Source organism: Salvelinus fontinalis, chromosome 32, assembly GCF_029448725.1.
Source record: "Salvelinus fontinalis isolate EN_2023a chromosome 32, ASM2944872v1, whole genome shotgun sequence".
Classification (NCBI taxonomy): domain Eukaryota; kingdom Metazoa; phylum Chordata; class Actinopteri; order Salmoniformes; family Salmonidae; genus Salvelinus; species Salvelinus fontinalis.
The window spans coordinates 9,886,245-9,911,579 of record NC_074696.1 but is presented as its reverse complement, the minus strand read 5'-3'; the positions used below and the strand labels follow the sequence as shown (position 1 = coordinate 9,911,579).

Below are 25,335 nucleotides of genomic sequence, written 5' to 3'. Positions count from 1 at the left end.
CAAGCCTCAAACACAACCCAAACACGCCACTGACTCAACAAGCCCCAAACACGCCACTGACTCAACAAGCCCCAAACACGCCACGGACTCAACAAGCCTCAAACACGCCACTGACTCAACAAGCCCCAAACACGCCACTGACTCAACAAGCCTCAAACACAACCCAAACACGCCACTGACTCAACAAGCCCCAAACACGCCACGGTCTCAACAAGCCCCAAATACGCCACTGACTCAACAAGCCCCAAACACGCCACTGACTCAACAAGCCCCAAACACGCCACTGACTCAACAAGCCCCAAACACACCACGGTCTCAACAAGCCCCAAACACGACCCAAACACGCCACTGACTCAACAAGCCCCAAACACACCACTGACTCAACAAGCCTCAAACACAACCCAAACACGCCACTGACTCAACAAGCCCCAAACACGCCACTGACTCAACAAGCCCCAAACACGACCCAAACACGCCACTGACTCAACAAGCCCCAAACACACCACTGACTCAACAAGCCCCAAACACACCACTGACTCAACAAGCCTCAAACACAACCCAAACACGCCACTGACTCAACAAGCCCCAAACACGCCACTGACTCAACAAGCCCCAAACACGCCACTGACTCAACAAGCCCCAAACACACCACGGTCTCAACAAGCCCCAAACACGCCACTGATTCAACAAGCCCCAAACACGACCCAAACACGCCACTGACTCAACAAGCCTCAAACACAACCCAACCACGCCACTGACTCAACAAGCCCCAAACACGCCACTGACTCAACAAGCCCCAAACACGCCACTGACTCAACAAGCCCCAAACACGCCACTGACTCAACAAGCCCCAAACACACCACGGTCTCAACAAGCCCCAAACACGCCACTGACTCAACAAGCCCCAAACACGACCCAAACACGCCACTGACTCAACAAGCCTCAAACACAACCCAAACACGCCACTGACTCAACAAGCCCCAAACACGCCACTGACTCAACAAGCCCCAAACACACCACTGACTCAACAAGCCTCAAACACAACCCAAACACGCCACTGACTCAACAAGCCCCAAACACGCCACTGACTCAACAAGCCCCAAACACGCCACTGACTCAACAAGCCCCAAACACACCACGGTCTCAACAAGCCCCAAACACGCCACTGATTCAACAAGCCCCAAACACGACCCAAACACGCCACTGACTCAACAAGCCTCAAACACAACCCAAACACGCCACTGACTCAACAAGCCCCAAACACGCCACTGACTCAACAAGCCCCAAACACGCCACTGACTCAACAAGCCCCAAACACGCCACGGTCTCAACAAGCCCCAAACACACCGCTGACTCAACAAGCCTCAAACACACCACGGTCTCAACAAGCTACAAACACGCCACTGACTCAACAAGCCTCAAACACACCGCTGACTCAACAAGCTGCAAACACGCCACTGACTCAACAAGCCTCAAACACGCCACGGTCTCAACAAGCCGCAAACACGCCACTGACTCAACAAGCCCCAAACACGACCCAAACACGCCACTGACTCAACAAGCCCCAAACACGACCCAAACACGCCACTGACTCAACAAGCCTCAAACACAACCCAAACACGCCACGGACTCAACAAGCCCCAAACACACCGCTGACTCAACAAGCCCCAAACACGACCCAAACACGCCACTGACTCAACAAGCCTCAAACACAACCAAAACACGCCACTGTCTCAACAAGCCCCAAACACGCCACGGTCTCAACAAGCCCCAAACACACCGCTGACTCAACAAGCCCCAAACACGACCCAAACACGCCACTGACTCAACAAACCTCAAACACAACCCAAACACGCCACTGTCTCAACAAGCCCCAAACACGCCACGGTCTCAACAAGCCCCAAACACACCGCTGACTCAACAAGCCCCAAACACGACCCAAACACGCCACTGACTCAACAAGCCTCAAACACAACCCAAACACGCCACTGACTCAACAAGCCCCAAACACGCCACGGTCTCAACAAGCCCCAAACACGCCACTGACTCAACAAGCCCCAAACACACCACTGACTCAACAAGCCCCAAACACACCACTAACTCAACAAGCCCCAAACACACCACTGACTCAACAAGCCTCAAACACGCCACTGACTCAACAAGCCTCAAACACAACCCAAACACGCCACTGACTCAACAAGCCCCAAACACACCACTGACTCAACAAGCCTCAAACACAACCCAAACACGCCACTGACTCAACAAGCCCCAAACACGCCACTGACTCAACAAGCCCCAAACACGCCACTGACTTAACAAGCCCCAAACACACCACTGACTCAACAAGCCTCAAACACAACCCAAACACGCCACTGACTCAACAAGCCCCAAACACGCCACTGACTCAACAAGCCCCAAACACGCCACGGACTCAACAAGCCTCAAACACGCCACTGACTCAACAAGCCCCAAACACGCCACTGACTCAACAAGCCTCAAACACAACCCAAACACGCCACTGACTCAACAAGCCCCAAACACGCCACGGTCTCAACAAGCCCCAAATACGCCACTGACTCAACAAGCCCCAAACACGCCACTGACTAAACAAGCCCCAAACACGCCACTGACTCAACAAGCCCCAAACACACCACGGTCTCAACAAGCCCCAAACACGCCACTGACTCAACAAGCCCCAAACACGACCCAAACACGCCACTGACTCAACAAGCCCCAAACACGACCCAAACACGCCACTGACTCAACAAGCCTCAAACACGCCACTGACTCAACAAGCCCCAAACACGCCACTGACTCAACAAGCCCCAAACACACCACGGTCTCAACAAGCCCCAAACACGCCACTGACTCAACAAGCCCCAAACACGACCCAAACACGCCACTGACTCAACAAGCCTCAAACACAACCCAAACACGCCACTGACTCAACAAGCCCCAAACACGCCACGGTCTCAACAAGCCCCAAACACGCCACTGACTCAACAAGCCCCAAACACGCCACTGACTCAACAAGCCCCAAACACGCCACTGACTCAACAAGCCCCAAACACGCCACGGTCTCAACAAGCCCCAAACACACCGCTGACTCAACAAGCCTCAAACACACCACGGTCTCAACAAGCTACAAACACGCCACTGACTCAACAAGCCTCATACACACCACGGTCTCATTAAGCCTCAAACACACCGCTGACTCAACAAGCTGCAAACACGCCACTGACTCAACAAGCCTCAAACACGCCACGGTCTCAACAAGCCGCAAACACGCCACTGACTCAACAAGCCCCAAACACGACCCAAACACGCCACTGACTCAACAAGCCTCAAACACAACCCAAACACGCCACTGTCTCAACAAGCCCCAAACACGCCACGGTCTCAACAAGCCCCAAACACACCGCTGACTCAACAAGCCCCAAACACGACCCAAACACGCCACTGACTCAACAAGCCTCAAACACAACCCAAACACGCCACTGTCTCAACAAGCCCCAAACATGCCACGGTCTCAACAAGCCCCAAACACACCGCTGACTCAACAAGCCCCAAACACGACCCAAACACGCCACTGACTCAACAAGCCTCAAACACAACCCAAACACGCCACTGTCTCAACAAGCCCCAAACACGCCATGGTCTCAACAAGCCCCAAACACACCGCTGACTCAACAAGCCCCAAACACGACCCAAACACGCCACTGACTCAACAAGCCTCAAACACAACCCAAACACGCCACTGACTCAACAAGCCCCAAACACGCCACTGACTCAACAAGCCCCAAACACGCCACGGTCTCAACAAGCCCCAAACACGCCACTGACTCAACAAGCCTCAAACACACCACGGACTCAACAAGCCCCAAACACGCCACTGACTCAACAAGCCCCAAACACACCACTGACTCAACAAGCCTCAAACACAACCCAAACACGCCACTGACTCAACAAGCCCCAAACACGCCACTGAGTCAACAAGCCCCAAACACGCCACTGACTCAACAAGCTTCAAACACGCCACTGACTCAACAAGCCCCAAACACGCCACTGACTCAACAAGCCCCAAACACACCGCTGACTCAACAAGCCCCAAACACGACCCAAACACGCCACTGACTCAACAAGCCTGGCTGGTCTTCGCTCTTCCACCTGGTATTTTAATAACCAGCGTGCCAAATGAAACCCGTTCCAAATGCCAACTCCCTAATCAACTACTCTTGACTAGGGCCCGTAGGGCACTGTGTAGGTGCAGGGAATAGGGTGTCATTTGGGACAAAGCCTAGCAGTCAGTTGAACTCTTGCCCTCGCTCATAATTGGGCCCAATAATGTCACATTAGCTTTGTGTCTTTCACGTGGAATGGGTTTAATGTGGACATGAGGGGTTTTACTGTGGAAAGTGTGTCTTTCACGTGGAATGGGTTTAATGTGGACATGAGGGGTTTTACTGTGGAAAGCGTGTCTTTCATGTGGAATGGGTTTAATGTGGACATGAGGAGGGGCTTTACAGTGGAAAGCGTGTCTTTCACATGGAATGGGTTTAATGTGGACATGAGGAGGGGTTTTACAGTGGAAAGCGTGTCTTTCACTTGGAATGGGTTTAATGTGGACATGAGGAGGGGTTTTACAGTGGAAAGCATGTCTTTCACGTGGAATGGGTTTAATGTGGACATGAGGGGTTTTACAGTGGAAGCGTGTCTTTCACGTGGAATGGGTTTAATGTGGACATGAGGGGTTTTACAGTGGAAAGCGTGTCTTTCACGTGGAATGGGTTTAATGTGGACATGAGGGGTTTTACTGTGGAAAGCGTGTCTTTCATGTGGAATGGGTTTAATGTGGACATGAGGAGGGGCTTTACAGTGGAAAGCGTGTCTTTCACGTGGAATGGGTTTAATGTGGACATGAGGGGTTTTACGGTGGAAAGCGTGTCTTTCACGTGGAATGGGTTTAATGTGGACATGAGGGGTTTTACGGTGGAAAGCAATCAATTAATACACTAGATAGAGCAAGAGGATCATTGACTTCTCCTCTGCGACCCAAATGGAACCCTATTCCCTATATAGTACACTACTTTTAACCAGGGCGCATAGGGAACCATAGGATTCTGGTCAGAAGTAGTGCACTATATAGGGAATAGGATGCCATTTGGAACAGCCACCAGGTAACGCTCTGTGATTATAGGCAACGGTAGTAAGGCAACACTGACTGTGGTTAAGTAAGGGGAAATCTGCTGCCTCGGCCCACTGCTAACTCCATTTGTATAATTTGACAAATCAAACGAAATCAGGTTCCGCTGCATAATCATTTTGAAGTAAATGCATCTCTGTGTGCTGTCGCCAGAATAGATTCCCAGTGAGCCTACTGTTTGGCCTGTTAGGTGGAAATATTAGTGATTTGATCCAGTGCCCTATCCAATGCTGTAGACACAGATGTACGTCCCAAATGGCACCCTGTACCCTTTATAGTGCACTACTTTTGACCAGGGCACATAGGGTTCTGGTCAAAAGTAGTGCACTATTATGGAATAGGGTGCCATTTGGCATACACAACACTGTCTGCTGCAGGTTTCCTCCCAACAGTGGATTCCCTCTCCCAAACAACCAAATGATTAATGATCGATTTAACCCGCTAACCATTCTCGTTTAAATTGAATATCTATTTTTCATTGACTGTAAGTTGAGAATTAAAAATGAAGAAAGATCCCACCATCATTTGCTAGGCTTGGATCAAAGACAGAGATTGGAGTTTGGTGAGGAAATGTTGTCCCTGCTTTCAGGTAGGAAAATAGGTTGCACTTTGGTCAAAATTAGTGCACTATGTAGGGAATAGGGGGCTTTTTGGGACTCCAAAAATTCTCGGAGGACAAATCCAGGTGTCCTTGGGACGAGCCTCACCTTGTCTCTCTGTCTCTGGGCTCTCCTGTTTTCTGGTGTTGTTGAGTGTAAACTACTGTGAAATGAATCACTGAGCCTCTCAATCCCACGGTGCAGTTTAGCATACAAATAGCACTTTAATGTAAAAAAAATTGCGGGGTGCCGTATGTAATCGGTATACCTCAATCTCTACCTCTCTCCCTCTCTTCCTCTCTCTATTACCCCCCCCCCCCCCCCCATTGCTTTCCCACTCAACCTACCCACTCCCTTTATCCCATTCCTCCCCTTTCCACCTCTTCCTCTCATCCATCCCCTCATCTTCTCATTCCCCCTATATCCCTCTCCTTTATTCCCCTTCTATCCCTCTCCTTTATTCCCCCTCTATCCCTCTCCCTTATTCCCCCTCTATCCCTCTCCTTTATTCCCCTTCTATCCCTCTCCCTTATTCCCCCTCTATCCCTCTCCTTTATTCCCCCTCTATCCCTCTCCTTTATTCCCCCTCTATCCCTCTCCTTTATTCCCCCTCTATCCCTCTCCCTTATTCCCCCTCTATCCCTCTCCCTTATTCCCCCTCTATCCCTCTCCTTTATTCCCCTTCTATCTCTCTCCTTTATTCCCCCTCTATCCCTCTCCTTTATTCCCCCTCTATCCCTCTCCTTTATTCCCCCTCTATCCCTCTCCCTTATTCCCCCTCTATCCCTCTCCCTTATTCCCCCTCTATCCCTCTCCCTTATTCCCCCTCTATCCCTCTCCTTTATTCCCCCTCTATCCATCTCCCTTATTCCCCTTCTATCCATCTCCCTTATTTCACTCCTCTATCCATCTACCGTATCCTCCTCTATCCCTCTCCTGTATCCCCCTCCTCTATCCATCTCCCTTATTCCACTCCTCTATCCATCTCCCTTATCCCCCTCCTCTAGTTACTAGTCCTCTGTTCCCCATGCAGTGTGATGTTTACCCATGAAATAGTTTGGAGCATATATAGTCTGCCTTTCTGTCTTCCTCTGTTCCTTACAGTGTGATCCAGGTGAAGCCACCAAGCTCCTGTATGACCTGCTCTACACTGAGCCCATCAAGATGGTCCTGATGCCCGGCTGCAGCTCTGTGTCCACGCTGGTGGCCGAGGCCGCTCGCATGTGGAACCTTATAGTGGTGAGTGCGGCTCTACTGTGTGTGTGTGTGTGTGTGTGTGTGTGAGTGACAGGCTATCCGTGGTGCTAGATAGATACCACATCTATCTCCAACATTAGCTATATCATAACAATGTTATCCAGTAAATCCTTATGACTGGATGCCCTAATTCCCTAATTGTGAAAATATATATATAATCTGAGAGTCATGAGCCTCCAGCTTCAGTCAGAGGTTGTGTCCCAAATGGCAACCTATTCTCTATGTAGTGCACTACTTTAGACCAGGGCTTTATTGGGATGATTGGAGAATAGGGGGACATTGCCTCAGCCTCTAGTGTCAGTCAGATAGCTAGCAGACTAATGGTGTCTAGAGGGAGTCAGAGTCATAGCTAGCAGACTAGTGGTGTCTAGAGGGAGGTTGAGTTGTAGCTAGCAGACTAATGGTGTCTAGAGGGAGGTTGAGTCATAGCTAGCAGACTAGTAGTGTCTAGAGGGAGGTTGAGTCGTAGCAAGCAGACTAATGGTGTCTAGAGGGAGGTTGAGTCGTAGCTAGCAGACTAATGGTGTCCAGAGGGAGGTTGAGTCATAGCTAGCAGACTAATGGTGTCTAGAGGGAGGTTGAGTCAGATAGCTAGCAGACTAATGGTGTCTAGAGGGAGTCAGAGTCATAGCTAGCAGACTAGTGGTGTCTAGAGGGAGGTTGAGTCGTAGCTAGCAGACTAATGGTGTCTAGAGAGAGGTTGAGTCGTAGCTAGCAGACTAGTAGTGTCTAGAGGGAGGTTGAGTCGTAGCTAGCAGACTAATGGTGTCTAGAGGGAGGTTGAGTCATAGCTAGCAGACTAATGGTGTCCAGAGGGAGGTTGAGTCATAGCTAGCAGACTAATGGTGTCTAGAGGGAGGTTGAGTCATAGCTAGCAGACTAATGGTGTCCAGAGGGAGGTTGAGTCATAGCTAGCAGACTAATGGTGTCCAGAGGGAGGTTGAGTCATAGCTAGCAGACTAATGGTGTCTAGAGGGAGGTTGAGTCGTAGCTAGCAGACTAATGGTGTCTAGAGGGAGGTTGAGTCAGATAGCTAGCAGACTAATGGTGTCTAGAGGGAGTCAGAGTCATAGCTAGCAGACTAGTGGTGTCTAGAGGGAGGTTGAGTCGTAGCTAGCAGACTAATGGTGTCTAGAGGGAGGATGAGTCATAGCTAGCAGACTAATGGTGTCCAGAGGGAGGTTGAGTCATAGCTAGCAGACTAATGGTGTCTAGAGGGAGGTTGAGTCATGGCTAGCAGACTAATGGTGTCTAGAGGGAGGTTGAGTCATAGCTAGCAGACTAATGGTGTCTAGAGGGAGGTTGAGTCGTAGTTAGCAGACTAGTGGTGTCTAGAGGGAGGTTGAGTCGTAGCTAGCAGACTAATGGTGTCTAGAGGGAGGTTGAGTCGTAGCTAACAGACTAATGGTGTCTAGAGGGAGGTTGAGTCGTAGCTAGCAGACTAATGGTGTCTAGAGGGAGGTTGAGTCGTAGCTAGCAGACTAGTGGTGTCTAGAGGGAGGTTGAGTCGTAGCTAGCAGACTAATGGTGTCTAGAGGGAGGGAGGTTGAGTTGTAGCTAGCAGACTAATGGTGTCTAGAGGGAGGTTGAGTCATAGCTAGCAGACTAATGGTGTCTAGATGGAGGTTGCGTCATAGCTAGCAGACTAATGGTGTCTAGAGGGAGGTTGAGTCATAGCTAACAGACTAATGGTGTCTAGAGGGAGGTTGAGTCGTAGCTAGCAGACTAATGGTGTCTAGAGGGAGGTTGAGTCGTAGCTAGCAGACTAATGGTGTCTAGAGGGAGGTTGAGTCGTAGCTAGCAGACTAGTGGTGTCTAGAGGGAGGTTGAGTCGTAGCTAGCAGACTAATGGTGTCTAGAGGGAGGTTGAGTCGTAGTTAGCAGACTAATGGTGTCTAGATGGAGGTTGAGTCGTAGCTAGCAGACTAATGGTGTCTAGAGGGAGGTTGAGTTGTAGCTAGCAGACTAATGGTGTCTAGATGGAGGTTGAGTCGTAGCTAGCAGACTAATGGTGTCTAGAGGGAGGTTGAGTCGTAGCTAGCAGACTAATGGTGTCTAGAGGGAGGGAGGTTGAGTTGTAGCTAGCAGACTAATGGTGTCTAGAGGGAGGTTGAGTCATAGCTAGCAGACTAATGGTGTCTAGATGGAGGTTGCGTCATAGCTAGCAGACTAATGGTCTCTAGAGGGAGGTTGAGTAATTGCTAGCAGACTAATGGTGTCTAGAGGGAGGTTGAGTCATAGCTAACAGACTAATGGTGTCTAGAGGGAGGTTGAGTCGTAGCTAGCAGACTAATGGTGTCTAGACGGAGGTTGAGTTATAGCTAGCAGACTAATGGTGTTTAGAGGGAGGTTGAGTCGTAGCTAGCAGACTAATGGTGTCTAGAGGGAGGTTGAGTAATTGCTAGCAGACTAATGGTGTCTAGAGGGAGGTTGAGTCATAGCTAGCAGACTAATGGTGTCTAGAGGGAGGTTGAGTCGTAGCTAGCAGACTAATGGTGTCTAGAGGGGGAGGTTGAGTCGTAGCTAGCAGACTAATGGTGTCTAGAGGGAGGTTGAGTCGTAGCTAGCAGACTAATGGTGTCTAGAGGGAGGTTGAGTCGTAGCTAGCAGACTAATGGTGGCTAGAGGGAGGTTGAGTCGGAGCTAGCAGACTAATGGTGTCTAGAGGGAGGTTGAGTCATAGCTAGCAGACTAATGGTGTCTAGAGGGAGGTTGAGTCATAGCTAGCAGACTAATGGTGTCTAGAGGGAGGTTGAGTCGTAGCTAGCAGACTAATGGTGTCTAGAGGGAGGTTGAGTCGTAGCTATCAGACTAATGGTGTCTAGAGGGAGGTTGAGTCGTAGCTAGCAGACTAATGGTGTCTAGAGGGAGGTTGAGTCGTAGCTAGCAGACTAATGGTGTCCAGAGGGAGGTTGAGTCGTAGCTAGCAGACTAGTGGTGTCTAGAGAGAGGTTGAGTCATAGCTAGCAGACTAATGGTGTCTAGAGGGAGGTTGAGTCGTAGCTAGCAGACTAATGGTGTCTAGAGGGAGGTTGAGTCAGAGTCATAGCTAACCGACTAGTGGTGTCTAGAGGGAGATTGAGTCATAGCTAGCAGACTAATGGCGTCTAGAGGGAGGTTGAGTCGTAGCTAGCAGACTAATGGTGTCTAGAGGGAGGTTGAGTCGTAGCTAGCAGACTAATGGTGTCTAGAGGGGGGTTGAGTCGTAGTTAGCAGACTAATGGTGTCTAGAGGGAGGTTGAGTCATAGCTAGCAGACTAGTGGTCTCTAGAGGGAGGTTGACTCAGAGTCATAGCTGAGCTCCAGGGAGTTGAGTGCCTTCCTCTGTGAGCTCTGTGAGCTGTCTCTACTGACAGTGAAGTAGATACCTCAGATCCACTTTGCTAATGAAGGGAGGGAGGGAGGGAGGGACGGACGGACAGAGAGATGGGGGGGAGAGGGAGACAGTGAAGCAGACACCTCAGATCCATTTGGCTGAGGGAGGGAAGTGGTCCAAGGCCTCTGAAGTAGGCACAAGAAAAGTGGGAGAGGGAGGGGTGGGGGATGGGTAGAGAGAGAGCGAGAGAGGGGGGGGGGGGAGACAGGGATGCAGACACCTCAGATCCACTTAGCTGTCAAGGAAGGAGAGGAGAGTGGAGTGTTTTGTCAGCCTAGAGGCAAGGGAAGTGTTCCAAGGCCTCTGAACAACAAGGCCTGAATGCCAAATAAGAAGTGTCAAGGAGGTCAGAGGGAATAATAACACTGCTCTGTCAGTCTCAGTGGTTGGGTTTCTAATGGCACCGTAGTGTATTACCTTTGACCAGGGCCCATACCATTTGCCTCTCACATTTGACAGCTAGTATTGCGCCCTGAAAGATCTTGAAGTTTCCCAAATTACATGTTATGACAACTGTCCTGACTTGAAAAAAAGCTTTTACCTATTACTGTATATCCAGACTGCATCTAGACATCTTTATGGAGGGATACAGGAATAGCAGGCTGATATTTGGTAGCTATTATTGCACAGTATTTGTGTCACTCTCCACTTTTAAAGTGCACTCTCACAGAAAAACTTTGTAGACTAGATGCTGGGCGGGTATACGGCCATATTCCTTCAATTTTCATGCAGTGCTATTTTGGTGTCATAAAGACCTGTCTCCGTCGATTCCCACATCAGATTTTTGACCCATATTCCTCTGCAGTGGCTGTGTCACCGTTCGATGTATGTGTGTGTCCCAAATTGCACCCTATACCCTATATAGTGCATTACTTTTTACCATGGCCTATAGGGAATAGGGCCCATAGGGAATTGGGCCCATAGGGCTCTGGTCAAAAGTAGTGCACTATATAGGAAATCGGTGCAATTTTTATTTACCAGCTCACATTGCAGTTGATCAATGAGAATGTTTTATACACTAGCACGACCTAATTTACTGGGATATGGCTGAGGGATATTCTATCAGGACCTAATTTACTGGGATATGGCTGAGGGATATTCTATCAGGACCTAATTTACTGGGATATGGCTGAGGGATATTCTAGCACGACCTAATTTACTGGGATATGGCTGAGGGATATTCTATCAGGACCTAATTTACTGGGATATGGCTGAGGGATATTCTAGCACGACCTAATTTACTGGGATATGGCTGAGGGATATTCTATCAGGACCTAATTTACTGGGATATGGCTGAGGGATATTCAATCAGGACCTAATTTACTGGGATATGGCTGAGGGATATTCAATCAGGACCTAATTTACTGGGATATGGCTGAGGGATATTCTAGCAGGACCTAATTTACTGGGATATGGCTGAGGGATATTCAATCAGGACCTAATTTACTGGGCTATGGCTGAGGGATATTCTAGCTGGACCTACTTTACTGGGCTATGGCTGAGGGATATTCTAGCTGGACCTACTTTACTGGGCTATGGCTGAGGGATATTCTAGCTGGACCTAATTTACTGGGCTATGGCTGAGGGATATTCTAGCTGGACCTACTTTACTGGGATATGGCTGAGGGATATTCTAGCTGGACCTAATTTACTGGGCTATGGCTGAGGGATATTCTAGCTGGACCTCCTTTACTGGGATATGGCTGAGGGATATTCTAGCTGGACCTAATTTACTGGGCTATGGCTGAGGGATATTCTAGCTGGACCTACTTTACTGGGATATGGCTGAGGGATATTCTAGCTGGACCTAATTTACTGGGCTATGGCTGAGGGATATTCTAGCTGGACCTAATTTACTGGGCTATGGCTGAGGGATATTCTAGCTGGACCTACTTTACTGGGCTATGGCTGAGGGATATTCTAGCTGGACCTACTTTACTGGGCTATGGCTGAGGGATATTGAACCAAACATCGTTTTGCTTCATTATGTTAACTACCTTTTCTTGTTTTCTTGTTTTGTCTTATTCTTTGGTTTGTTCTTCTTCCTCTGTCTCTTCTGTCTTTTCTGTCTCTTTATCCTCCTTACTTTTCTGTCAAATGTTTTCATCTTTGTACCTCAGACATAATGAGGACACCCTAACACTTTTCTATCTCCTCTCCTCATCTCTTCTCTCCTCAGTTATCCTATGGTTCCAGTTCTCCGGCTCTCTCCAACCGTCAGCGCTTCCCGACGTTCTTCCGTACCCACCCGTCTGCCACCCTCCACAACCCCACCAGGGTTCAGCTCTTTCAGAAGTGGAAATGGACTAAGATCGCCACCATCCAGCAGACTACAGAAGTCTTCACCTCGGTGAGTGACAGGCATCTTTAACAATTTATTTAATTTTTTTTTTGTATTTGACTGTTTTATAGACAGTCTGAATGTAGAGGGGAGACAGATACAGAGGAAGGTTTGAGATGGGATTCATAGCCACGTCAGAATGGGCTTCTGTGGTCCAGAGTCTGTGGGGCTAACTCTACCAAAACCCTTTCTAATTAAGGCTGCTCTAGACTCACGTTTTATGGACTTTGATGAAACATGAGCCTTCCACTTCCGGTGGCATGCATTGAAAAGGCGTGGCCTCATCGTGGCTTTCTTTTGCAAAATAAATATTAATTAACAGAGTTGTTTTCAAAAAGATGATCAATAGTAAACACCATATTAAGGTGTGGGACATTCATTGTATGATAAGAATAAAATCGAGCAGGTCTATTACGGTCCAGAGGATAGAATAGTCTGTCCCCTCCACAGTTCTCCTGTGGTAACATAACGGCTCTCAACTCCCGACAACAGAACGAGTTCCACCGACAGCCAATGGGATAGAGGTGCAACTCCATGACCTGGAAGCAGCGCGAGCTAAGTTAGAAAAAAGGGGGCAAATCGATCTCCTAAAAGAGATAACGGAATCACTTGAAAATCATTCCTGTAAATTCAATGTGCAGGCCAAAAGGACTTGAAATTGCCGTGGTGGCGGGAAAACACAACCTTTTTCATGAGCAATCTTTTCTATGAGGTGTTCGGGCAGGAGAAGCTGGATCCCTATGCCGCTGATTAACATTGCACACTGCACGGGTCTTCTCCGGGAATGGCTCTCGTTTGAAGAGAAATGGCAAATTGTTCGCCTTGCAGTGGAATCGGGGGCTCTGACCTATGCGGAGAAGAGGGTCAGCATCTACCCAGATCTGAATGTCAAACTGCTAAAAACAGAGGGAAACCTACAGTGGAGGTGAGATCCCAGCTACGCCGGCTAAATCTGAGATGGGTTTCATCCACCCGGCAAAACTCATCTTGATCTTTCAGAACACAATGCTCCCAAATAAAGCTCAAGACACTTTCCAGAATCACATAAAGCCCTGACGAGTCGACAGATGGAGCCTCGTTATGACTGGCACAATATTCAGATATGCTATCCATGCACAGTCACACAGCCTAGCCTATGGCTATAATGCTGCCCTCAGCATAAGCCAATGAGGAGGACACCCCCCTCCCCCCTGAAGTGGTTACAAGGACATTATTATTATTATTGCTGAGTATTGAACTTTGTTATTATTATACTGCCTTTGGTCCAGGATATTAACAGTGATGATACCACACTAATTAACGAATAATGTCACACGGACTGAGGCTGCTTCCTGGTGGGGCTACAGAGCATTGAATGGGAAAATATGGCTATATAAATTATATAAATTGGAAGCTATTCCCCTACTATTTTTTGTTTGTTTGCTACAGCTAAGGAGAGATGGTCAGTCTCATTTGGCCTACGACACAATAGCATTTAGGACAGGCTATTGAATGTATCTCCCAGGGAGGACTTGGCCTAGCATTTCATATTGATATAGCAATGCTCCAAGAATCACACTTGCTCTTTAAGGATTTTTATTTTTATTTGATTTATTAGGATTCCCATTAGCCGACGCCAATGTAGACAGCTAGTCTTACTGGGGATCCCCATTAGCCGACGCCAATGTAGACAGCTAGTCTTACTGGGGATCCCCATTAGCCGACGCCAATGTAGACAGCTAGTCTTACTGGGGATCCCCATTAGCCGACGCCAATGGAGACAGCTAGTCTTACTGGGGATCCCCATTAGCCGACGCCAATGTAGACAGCTAGTCTTACTGGGGATCCCCATTAGCCGACGCCAATGTAGACAGCTAGTCTTACTGGGGATCCCCATTAGCCGACGCCAATGTAGACAGCTAGTCTTACTGGGGATCCCCATTAGCCGACGCCAATGTAGACAGCTAGTCTTACTGGGGATCCCCATTAGCCGACGCCAATGTAGACAGCTAGTCTTACTGGGGATCCCCATTAGCCGACGCCAATGTAGACAGCTAGTCTTACTGGGGATCCCCATTAGCCGACGCCAATGTAGACAGCTAGTCTTACTGGGGATCCCCATTAGCCGACGCCAATGTAGACAGCTAGTCTTACTGGGGATCCCCATTAGCCGACGCCAATGTAGACAGCTAGTCTTACTGGGGATCCCCATTAGCCGACGCCAATGTAGACAGCTAGTCTTACTGGGGATCCCCATTAGCCGACGCCAATGTAGACAGCTAGTCTTACTGGGGATCCCCATTAGCCGACGCCAATGTAGACAGCTAGTCTTACTGGGGATCCCCATTAGCCGACGCCAATGTAGACAGCTAGTCTTACTGGGGATCCCCATTAGCCGACGCCAATGTAGACAGCTAGTCTTACTGGGGATCCCCATTAGCCGACCACAATGTAGACAGCTAGTCTTACTGGGGATCCCCATTAGCCGACGCCAATGTAGACAGCTAGTCTTACTGGGGATCCCCATTAGCCGACGCCAATGTAGACAGCTAGTCTTACTGGGGATCCCCATTAGCCGACGCCAATGTAGACAGCTAGTCTTACTGGGGATCCCCATTAGCCGACGCCAATGTAGACAGCTAGTCTTACTGGGGATCCCCATTAGCCGACGCCAATGTAGACAGCTAGTCTTACTGTGGTCCGACACATAACCAAAATACATTACAGACAAAAGACTTTACAACTTACATCCATTTAACATGAACATGTACCGGTAGTTTGTGTGTGTGTATGCATCATATATTGGCCATATACCACAAACCACTGAGGTGCCTTATTGCTATTATACATTGGTTACCAACATAATTAGAGCAGAATCCACAATATGGCAGAGGTTGAAAAGCCATAACACATGTTTTCTCAACAGACGATTATGGTCAATAATAATGCCTCGCAAACATCCATTAAAACTGTACATTTAAAGTCCCTAAACTTGGCAAAAGTCTATTGTCTTGCTGATAGCCCGTCAAGGGTGGATGGCTTCTAGCCCATCATGGACACGTTGTTTCCAGAGCTCACAGGTGTGCCTGGCATGGATTGTGACTCCGTCTCGTTCCTCGCACTCTTCAACGGGTCATTCTCCGCCTGAGTCTCCGCCAATGACGAGTGACTCTCCGCCAATACCGCTTGGCTCTGGACCAACGCATCAGTTGCCGCCCCTATCTCTGCCCTCAGAGAACGTTTCTCTTTCTGTAGCTTAATAATTCCTTTGTTTAATATTATGGTATTTCTATTCCATGAAAAAACAAAAATCTGATTTATCAAGACCAGTCCCCACACTCTGTCATTCAGTGATAGTGTAACGGCTGTTTTCCTCCTCTTCTTCTGAAGAGGAGGTGTAGGGATCGGATCAAAACGCAGCGTGTTGGGAAGACATGATGAAATTATTTAGACAAAACGAATACGTAACACACTTGAGAGATTACAAAACAAAAAACGACGTAGACCGACCTGAACATATGAACTTACATAACACGAAGAACGCACGAACAGGTACAGACTAGAACAAACGAAACAGTCCCGTGTGGTACATACACAAACACGGAAGACAATCACCCACAAACAAACGGTGTGAACAGCCTACCTTATTTTTGGTTCTCAATCAGAGGAAACGTCAAACACCTGCCCCTAATTGAGAACCATATCAGGCAACACGTTGAACCCAACATAGAAACACATAACATAGACTACCCACCCAGCTCACGCCCTGACCATACTAAACAAATACAAAAACAACGGAAAACAGGTCAGGAACGTGACAGATAGTCCCTATTGTCCTGCTGAAAGTTGAAATAAACATCTGCATTTTGAAAGAATATATTTTATCATAATTTTATTAACGAAAGCATAAAGATGTTGATGAACAAATACTGTACAGTATATGCTTAATCCAACATTTTGCGGTTGCATGAGGTTTGGAGCTAGAAATGTAAAACTTTAGAGTACTTAATAAATCGCAAATTGGGGGGATTATTTTCCATACCTTACCTAGATGAGCTATTAGACTATCCTTTTGTAATGGTATGAAGAGTCTATTGTCCAGCTAATAGTCAACTCATGGAAACATTGTTTGCAGAATTCACAGACTGCTACACTTGTGAAAAACGAAATGCCTCCAGCATCTAGAGTGGTAGAAATATATTATTGAATTCGAAAAAAATAAATTAAAACCCACATCATTTTCTGTTTTGTACTAACAAGTGGTTGCCGTGGTGAATAATCCAATAATAACTGGTATGACACGGCTCTCGGAACTCATTAAAAGGCGGCTACTGCATTACAATACTTGCAGATGAATAAAGTGTTCCTGTAGATCTAATTCAGTTCGGAGGATTGGAGGATTCTAAATGAATATCTAAGGGGCATTTTTTCGTTAGGACAAATCTGGTCTGTGATATTGATTTAGAAATGTAAAACCTTACAGAGAATATATATATAAAGTTAATTGTGTTACTCATCTCTGCTGTCCTGCACCTGACTCCTCTGCACCAGCTACACCCAGACCATTACAGAGAATGATTTATTTCAGCTTTTATTTCTTTCATCACATTCCCAGTGGGTCAGAAGTTTACATACACTCAATTAGTATTTCGTAGCATTGCCTTTAAATTGTTTAACTTGGGTCAAACGTTTCGGGGAGCCTTCCACAAAATTCCCACAATAAGTTGGGTGAATTTTGGCCCATTCCTCCTGACAGAGCTGGTGTAACTCAGTCAGGTTTGTAGGCCTCCTTGATCGCACACGCTTTTTCAGTTCTGCCCACAAATTTTCCATGGGATTGAGGTCAGGGCTTTTTGATGGCCACTCCAATACCTTGACTTTGTTGTCCTTAAGCCATTTTGCCACAACTTTGGAAGTGTGCTTGGGGTCATTGTCCATTTGGAAGATCCATTTGCGACCAAGCTTTAACTTCCTGACTGATGTCTTGAGATGTTGCTTCAATATATCCACATAATTATCCTTCCTCATGATGCCATCTATTTTGTGAAGTGCACCAGTCCCTCCTGCAGCAAAGCACCCCCACAACATGATGCTGCCACCCCCGTGCTTCACGGTTGGGATGGTGTTCTTCGGCTTGTAAGCTACCCCTTTTTCCTCCAAACATAACGATGATCATTAAGGCCAAACAGTTCTATTTTTGTTTCATCAGACCAGAGGACATTTCTCCAAAAAGTCCGATCTTTGTCCCCATGTGCAGTTGCAAACTGTAGTCTAGCTTTTTATGGCGGTTTTGGAGCAGTGGCTTCTTCCTTGCTGAGCGGCCTTTCAGGTTATGTCTATAAAGGACTCGTTTTACTGCGGCTATTAAATACTTTTGTATCTGTTTCCTCCAGCATCTTCACAAGGTCCTTTGCTGTTGTTCTAGGATATATTTGCACATTTCGCCTCAAAGTATGTTCATCTCTAGGAGACAGAACGCGTCTCCTTCCTGAGCGGTGTGACGGCTGCGTGGTCCTATGGTGTTTATACTTCCGTACTATTGTTAGTACAGATGAATATGGTACCTTCAGGTGTTTGGAAATTGCTCCCAAGGATGAACCAGATTTGTGGAGGTCTACAGTTTTTTTCTGAGGTCTTGGCTGGTTTCTTTTGATTTTCCCATGTTCGGGTTCCATAAGTAGAGACTTATGGAACCCGATGGAGGACTCCATCTCGACTTATGGAACCTGATGGAGGACTCCATCTCTACTTATGGATCCTGATGGAGGACTCCATCTCTACTTATGGAACCTGATGGAGGACTCCATCTCTACTTATGGAACCTGATGGAGGACTCCATCTCTACTTATGGATCCTGATGGAGGACTCCATCTCTACTTATGGAACCTGATGGAGGACTCCATCTCTACTTATGGATCCTGATGGAGGACTCCATCTCTACTTATGGAACCTGATGGAGGACTCCATCTCTACTGATGGAACCTGATGGAGGACTCCATCTCTACTTATGGATCCTGATGGAGGACTCCATCTCTATTTATGGAACCTGATGGAGGACTCCATCTCTACTTATGGAACCTGATGGAGGACTCCATCTCTACTTATGGATCCTGATGGAGGACTCCATCTCTATTTATGGAACCTGATGGAGGACTCCATCTATACTTATGGAACCTGATGGAGGACTCCATCTCTACTGATGGATCCTGATGGAGGACTCCATCTCTACTGATGGATCCTGATGGAGGACTCCATCTCTACTGATGGATCCTGATGGAGGACTCCATCTCTACTGATGGATCCTGATGGAGGACTCCATCTCTACTTATGGAATCACAATAGTTTCCAATTTTAAATATTTGTTAGTAGATCTATTACCTTTCTTAGAGAAAACCATTGCCAGAACTTTAACAGAACTCTCAAATCAATTAAAACCAACCTCAGTAGGTAGACTTACATCCCAGTTGCTTTAAGCGGCAGAATATCTAATTGTCGAAATGAATATATTGCCACGGCTGATTTTCTGTAGTTCAATAGTTCCCATGTCTCCCCCTTCTGGCTATTGGGACAAAATTCATAGTCCAGTTTCAAGGTAAGGGATCTCGGATAAAATGAACAAACTTACAAAGAGAGAAATACGTAAGAGGACTATCCCTACCAAACTTGAAGTTGTATTTCCAGGCTCTAGCATTTCACCCCATCCTGAATTGGTTTAGACATAATTCTTCCTCCCCCTGGCTGAGTATAGAGAGAAATATGTTGTCTCCTATTACCCTGGAAGAGGTGGTCTCCACTGATATATCCCTTAAACAATGTAATGTGGTGTCTCCTATTGTCCAGGAAGACGTGGTCTCTGATATATCCTTAAACAATGTAATGTGGTGTCTCCTATTGCCCTGGAAGACGTTGTCTCTGATATATCCTTAAACAATGTAAACTACGCTTTGGTTCTATTATTGATCACACAATTTACATTTGGCTCAAAATTGGAAAACAATGTAACTGAGAATCAAAATAACATGCCCGTACTCAGAGTTATAGGGAGGTGGGGACTGACAACCAACCTGTTGATTTCATGAAATTCTACACATTTTGCCATTTACTTATGCCATATTAATTATATCTGAGTGAGAGCAACTAACAAAATCAAATTGGGGCCACTTGGAGGTCAGCGGTCCTGGGCACGTGCCCTTCGTGACCGGCTGGTATCCGGACATGATGCTCAAAGTTTAGATAAAGCAAGTGTTAGCTGACATGGTGAATTGAATGACTGTCAGTGACTGACGTAAACAAGAGAAAATTTGCTTATGCAAAACTACATTTTGAACTTGCACCTACTATTCTAACTCTCAATATTATCTTCAGAACCCCAATGAGTTCTGCTTATGCCTGGAGCCAGCCTTGGTCTGTGTGTCTGTGTGTCTGTCTGTTCTGTCAACACATGTTGTACTGACAATAGTAAACAAAGCATCTTAATGAAGTGATGTCTGTTTTCATGTTTTATCTCTCCTTCAGACGCTGGATGATCTAGAGGCGAGGACCAAGGAGGCCGGGATAGAGATCAGTGTTCGCCAGAGCTTCCTCACCGACCCCGCCCCAGCTGTCAAGAACCTCAAGGTGCCTCCTTCACTTCCCACCTCCCTCCCTTCCTCCCTCCCTTCCTCTCCCTCTCTCGCTTACCTCCCTCCCTCCCATGGTCCCTCCCTCCCTCTGTCCCTCTCTCCCTCTCCCTCTCTCTCTTACCTCCCTCCCTCTCCCTCTTTCGCTTACCTCCCTCCCTCTCCCTCTCTCGCTTACCTCCCTCCCTCTCCCTCTCTCGCTTACTTCCCTCCCTCTCTCTCTTACCTCCCTTCGTCCCTCTCTCCCTCTCCCTCTCTCGCTTACCTCCCTCCCTTCCCTCTCCATCTCTCTCTTACCTCCCTCCCTCCCTTCGTCCCTCTCTCCCTCTCCCTCTCTCGCTTACCTCCCCCCCTCCCTCGTCCCTCCCTCCCTCTCCCTCTCTCGCTTACATCCCTCCCTCCCTTCGTCCCTCCCTCCCTCTCCCTCTCTCTTACCTCCCTCCCTCCCTTCGTCCCTCCCTCCCTCCCTCCCTCCCTCTCCCTCTCTCTCTTACCTCCCTCCCTCCCTTCGTCCCTCTCTCCCTCTCTCTCTTCCTGCCTCCCTCTCTCTCTCACCTCCCTCCCTCTCTCTCTCACCTCCCTCCCTCCCTTCCTCACTCCTTCCCTCTCACTCTCTTACCTCCCTCCCTCTCTTACCTCCCTTCGTCCCTCCCTCCCTCCCTCCCTCCCTCTCCCTCTCTCACCTCCCTCCCTCTCTCACCTCCCTCCCTCTCTCACCTCCCTCCCCCCCTCCCTCCCTCTCCCTCTCTCGCTTACCTCCCTACCTCCCTTCGTCCCTCCCTCCCTCCCTCTCTCTTCCTCCCTCCCTTCGTCCCTCCCTCCCGCCCTCTCCCTCTCTCTCTTACCTCCCTCCCTCCCTTCGTCCCTCTCTCCCTCTCTCTCTTACCTCCCTCCCTCTCTCTCTCACCTCCCTCCCTTCCTCTCTCTCTCTTACCTCCCTCCCTCCCTCCCTTCCTCACTCCTTCCCTCTCACTCTCTTACCTCCCTCCCTCTCTTACCTCCCTTCGTCCCTCCCTCCCTCCCTCTCCCTCTCTCACCTCCCTCCCTCCCTCCCTCTCCCTCTCTCACCTCCCTCCCTCCCTCTCTCACCTCCCTCCCTCCCTCCCTCCCTCCCTCCCTCCCTCCCTCCCTCTCTCTCTCTCTCTTACCTCCCTCCCTTCCTCACTCCTTCCCTCTCACTCTCTTCCTGGTTTATCCCCCCTGCTGCCATGGCAACTGCCAGGTGATTGAACACATGAGATCAATCACGTCTGAGCTTGGTGAACAAACCCCAGAGAGACTCTAACACACACACACACACACACACACACACACACACACACACACACACACACACACACACACACACACACACACACACACACACACCATTAGTACAGAGGAGCAGCAAGGGCCCCGGCTGGCGTAGCGAATCAGACATAATCACCGCTGCCGCCACTACCGCAGAAACACAGGGCGAGCATTACTGGAAATCCTGTCTTATTTTGAAGAGACTCAAGTTAATTGGAGCATAAGGTTGACCCCCTCTACCCTCCTTTCTGTTTCCCCTCTAACTCCCTCTACCTTTCTGTTCCCCCTCTACCCTCCTCTACCTTTCTGTTCCCATACTACCCTCCTCTATCTTTCTGTTCCCCTTCTCTCCTCTAACTTTCTGTTCCCCCTCTACCCTCCTCTACCTTTCTGTTCCCCTTCCCTTCTCTACCTTTCTGTTCCCCCTCTACCCTCCTCTACCTTTCTGTTCCCCTTCCCTCCTCTACCTTTCTGTTCCCCTTCTCTCCTCTACCTTTCTGTTCCCCTTCCCTCCTCTACCTTTCTGTTCCCCTTCCCTCCTCTACCTTTCTGTTCCCCTTCTCTCCTCTACCTTTCTGTTCCCCTTCCCTTCTCTACCTTTCTGTTCCCCCTCTACCCTCCTCTACCTTTCTGTTCCCCTTCCCTCCTCTACCTTTCTGTTCCCCTTCCCTCCTCTACCTTTCTGTTCCCCTTCTCTCCTCTACCTTTCTGTTCCCCTTCCCTTCTCTACCTTTCTGTTCCCCCTCTACCCTCCTCTACCTTTCTGTTCCCCTTCTCTCCTCTGCCTTTCTGTTCCCCTTCCCTTCTCTACCTTTCTGTTCCCCCTCTACCGTCCTCTACCTTTCTGTTCCCCCTCTACCCTCCTCTACCTTTCTGTTCCCCTTCTCTCCTCTACCTTTCTGTTCCCCTTCCCTTCTCTACCTTTCTGTTCCCCTTCCCTTCTCTACCTTTCTGTTCCCCTTCCCTCCTCTACCTTTCTGTTCCCCTTCCCTTCTCTACCTTTCTGTTCCCCTACCCTCCTCTACCTTTCTGTTCCCCTTCCCTCCTCTACCTTTCTGTTCCCCTTCCCTCCTCTACCTTTCTGTTCCCCTTCTCTCCTCTACCTTTCTGTTCCCCTTCCCTTCTCTACCTTTCTGTTCCCCTACCCTCCTCTACCTTTCTGTTCCCCTTCCCTCCTCTACCTTTCTGTTCCCCTTCTCTCCTCTACCTTTCTGTTCCCCTTCTCTCCTCTGCCTTTCTGTTCCCCTTCCCTTCTCTACCTTTCTGTCCCCCCTCTACCCTCCTCTACCTTTCTGTTCCCATTCTCTCCTCTACCTTTCTGTTCCCCTTCCCTTCTCTACCTTTCTGTTCCCCCTCTACCCTCCTCTACCTTTCTGTTCCCCTTCCCTCCTCTACCTTTCTGTTCCCCTTCCCTCCTCTACCTTTCTGTTCCCCTTCTCTCCTCTACCTTTCTGTTCCCCTTCCCTTCTCTACCTTTCTGTTCCCCCTCTACCCTCCTCTACCTTTCTGTTCCCCTTCCCTTCTCTACCTTTCTGTTCCCCCTCTACCCTCCTCTACCTTTCTGTTCCCCTTCCCTCCTCTACCTTTCTGTTCCCCTTCCCTCCTCTACCTTTCTGTTCCCCTTCCCTTCTCTACCTTTCTGTTCCCCTTCCCTCCTCTACCTTTCTGTTCCCCTTCCCTTCTCTACCTTTCTGTTCCCCTTCCCTCCTCTACCTTTCTGTTCCCCTTCCCTCCTCTACCTTTCTGTTCCCCTTCTCTCCTCTGCCTTTCTGTTCCCCTTCCCTCCTCTACCTTTCTGTTCCCCTTCCCTCCTCTACCTTTCTGTTCCCCTTCCCTCCTCTACCTTTCTGTTCCCCTTCCCTCCTCTACCTTTCTGTTCCCCTTCCCTCCTCTACCTTTCTGTTCCCCTTCCCTCCTCTACCTTTCTGTTCCCCTTCCCTCCTCTACCTTTCTGTTCCCCTTCTCTCCTCTGCCTTTCTGTTCCCCTTCCCTCCTCTACCTTTCTGTTCCCCTTCCCTCCTCTACCTTTCTGTTCCCCTTCCCTCCTCTACCTTTCTGTTCCCCTTCCCTTCTCTACCTTTCTGTTCCCCTTCCCTCCTCTACCTTTCTGTTCCCCTTCCCTCCTCTACCTTTCTGTTCCCCTTCCCTTCTCTACCTTTCTGTTCCCCCTCTACCCTCCTCTACCTTTCTGTTCCCCTTCCCTCCTCTACCTTTCTGTTCCCCCTCTACCCTCCTCTACCTTTCTGTTCCCATTCTCTCCTCTACCTTTCTGTTCCCCTTCCCTTCTCTACCTTTCTGTTCCCCCTCTACCCTCCTCTACCTTTCTGTTCCCCTTCCCTCCTCTACCTTTCTGTTCCCCTTCTCTCCTCTACCTTTCTGTTCCCCTTCCCTTCTCTACCTTTCTGTTCCCCCTCTACCCTCCTCTACCTTTCTGTTCCCCTTCCCTCCTCTACCTTTCTGTTCCCCTTCCCTCCTCTACCTTTCTGTTCCCCTTCCCTCCTCTACCTTTCTGTTCCCCTTCCCTCCTCTACCTTTCTGTTCCCCTTCCCTCCTCTACCTTTCTGTTCCCCTTCCCTCCTCTACCTTTCTGTTCCCCTTCCCTCCTCTACCTTTCTGTTCCCCTTCTCTCCTCTGCCTTTCTGTTCCCCTTCCCTCCTCTACCTTTCTGTTCCCCTTCCCTCCTCTACCTTTCTGTTCCCCTTCCCTCCTCTACCTTTCTGTTCCCCTTCCCTCCTCTACCTTTCTGTTCCCCTTCCCTCCTCTACCTTTCTGTTCCCCTTCCCTTCTCTACCTTTCTGTTCCCCTTCCCTCCTCTACCTTTCTGTTCCCCTTCCCTCCTCTACCTTTCTGTTCCCCTTCCCTTCTCTACCTTTCTGTTCCCCCTCTACCCTCCTCTACCTTTCTGTTCCCCTTCCCTCCTCTACCTTTCTGTTCCCCCTCTACCCTCCTCTACCTTTCTGTTCCCATTCTCTCCTCTACCTTTCTGTTCCCCTTCCCTCCTCTACCTTTCTGTTCCCCTACCCTCCTCTACCTTTCTGTTCCCCTTCCCTTCTCTACCTTTCTGTTCCCATTCTCTCCTCTACCTTTCTGTTCCCCTTCCCTTCTCTACCTTTCTGTTCCCCCTCTACCCTCCTCTAGCTTTCTGTTCACATTCTCTCCTCTACCTTTCTGTTCCCCCTCTACCCTCCTCTACCTTTCTGTTCCCATTCTCTCCTCTACCTTTCTGTTCCCCTTCCCTTCTCTACCTTTCTGTTCCCATTCTCTCCTCTACCTTTCTGTTCCCCTTCTCTCCTCTACCTTTCTGTTCCCCTTCCCTTCTCTACCTTTCTGTTCCCCCTCTACCCTCCTCTACCTTTCTGTTCCCATTCTCTCCTCTACCTTTCTGTTCCCCTTCCCTTCTCTACCTTTCTGTTCCCCCTCTACCCTCCTCTACCTTTCTGTTCCCATTCTCTCCTCTACCTTTCTGTTCCCCTTCCCTTCTCTACCTTTCTGTTCCCCCTCTACCCTCCTCTACCTTTCTGTTCCCCTTCCCTTCTCTACCTTTCTGTTCCCCCTCTACCCTCCTCTACCTTTCTGTTCCCATTCTCTCCTCTACCTTTCTGTTCCCCTTCCCTTCTCTACCTTTCTGTTCCCCCTCTACCCTCCTCTACCTTTCTGTTCCCCTTCCCTTC

The 25,335-nt window shown here is 48.7% G+C and overlaps 1 protein-coding gene across 6 annotated transcripts in view; it reads left to right on the top strand.

Moving 5' to 3' along the window:
• LOC129830698 (gamma-aminobutyric acid type B receptor subunit 1-like) overlaps positions 1-25,335 on the top strand; it is a 301,577-nt gene that overhangs the window by 148,097 nt on the left and 128,145 nt on the right. For all 6 annotated transcript variants that reach the window (XM_055893314.1, XM_055893313.1, XM_055893311.1 and 3 more), the window contains exons 8-10: positions 6,907-7,041; positions 12,615-12,785; positions 20,271-20,372. In XM_055893314.1, the coding sequence (XP_055749289.1) occupies positions 6,907-7,041; positions 12,615-12,785; positions 20,271-20,372 (408 nt within the window). The remainder of the gene's footprint in view (positions 1-6,906; positions 7,042-12,614; positions 12,786-20,270; positions 20,373-25,335) is intronic.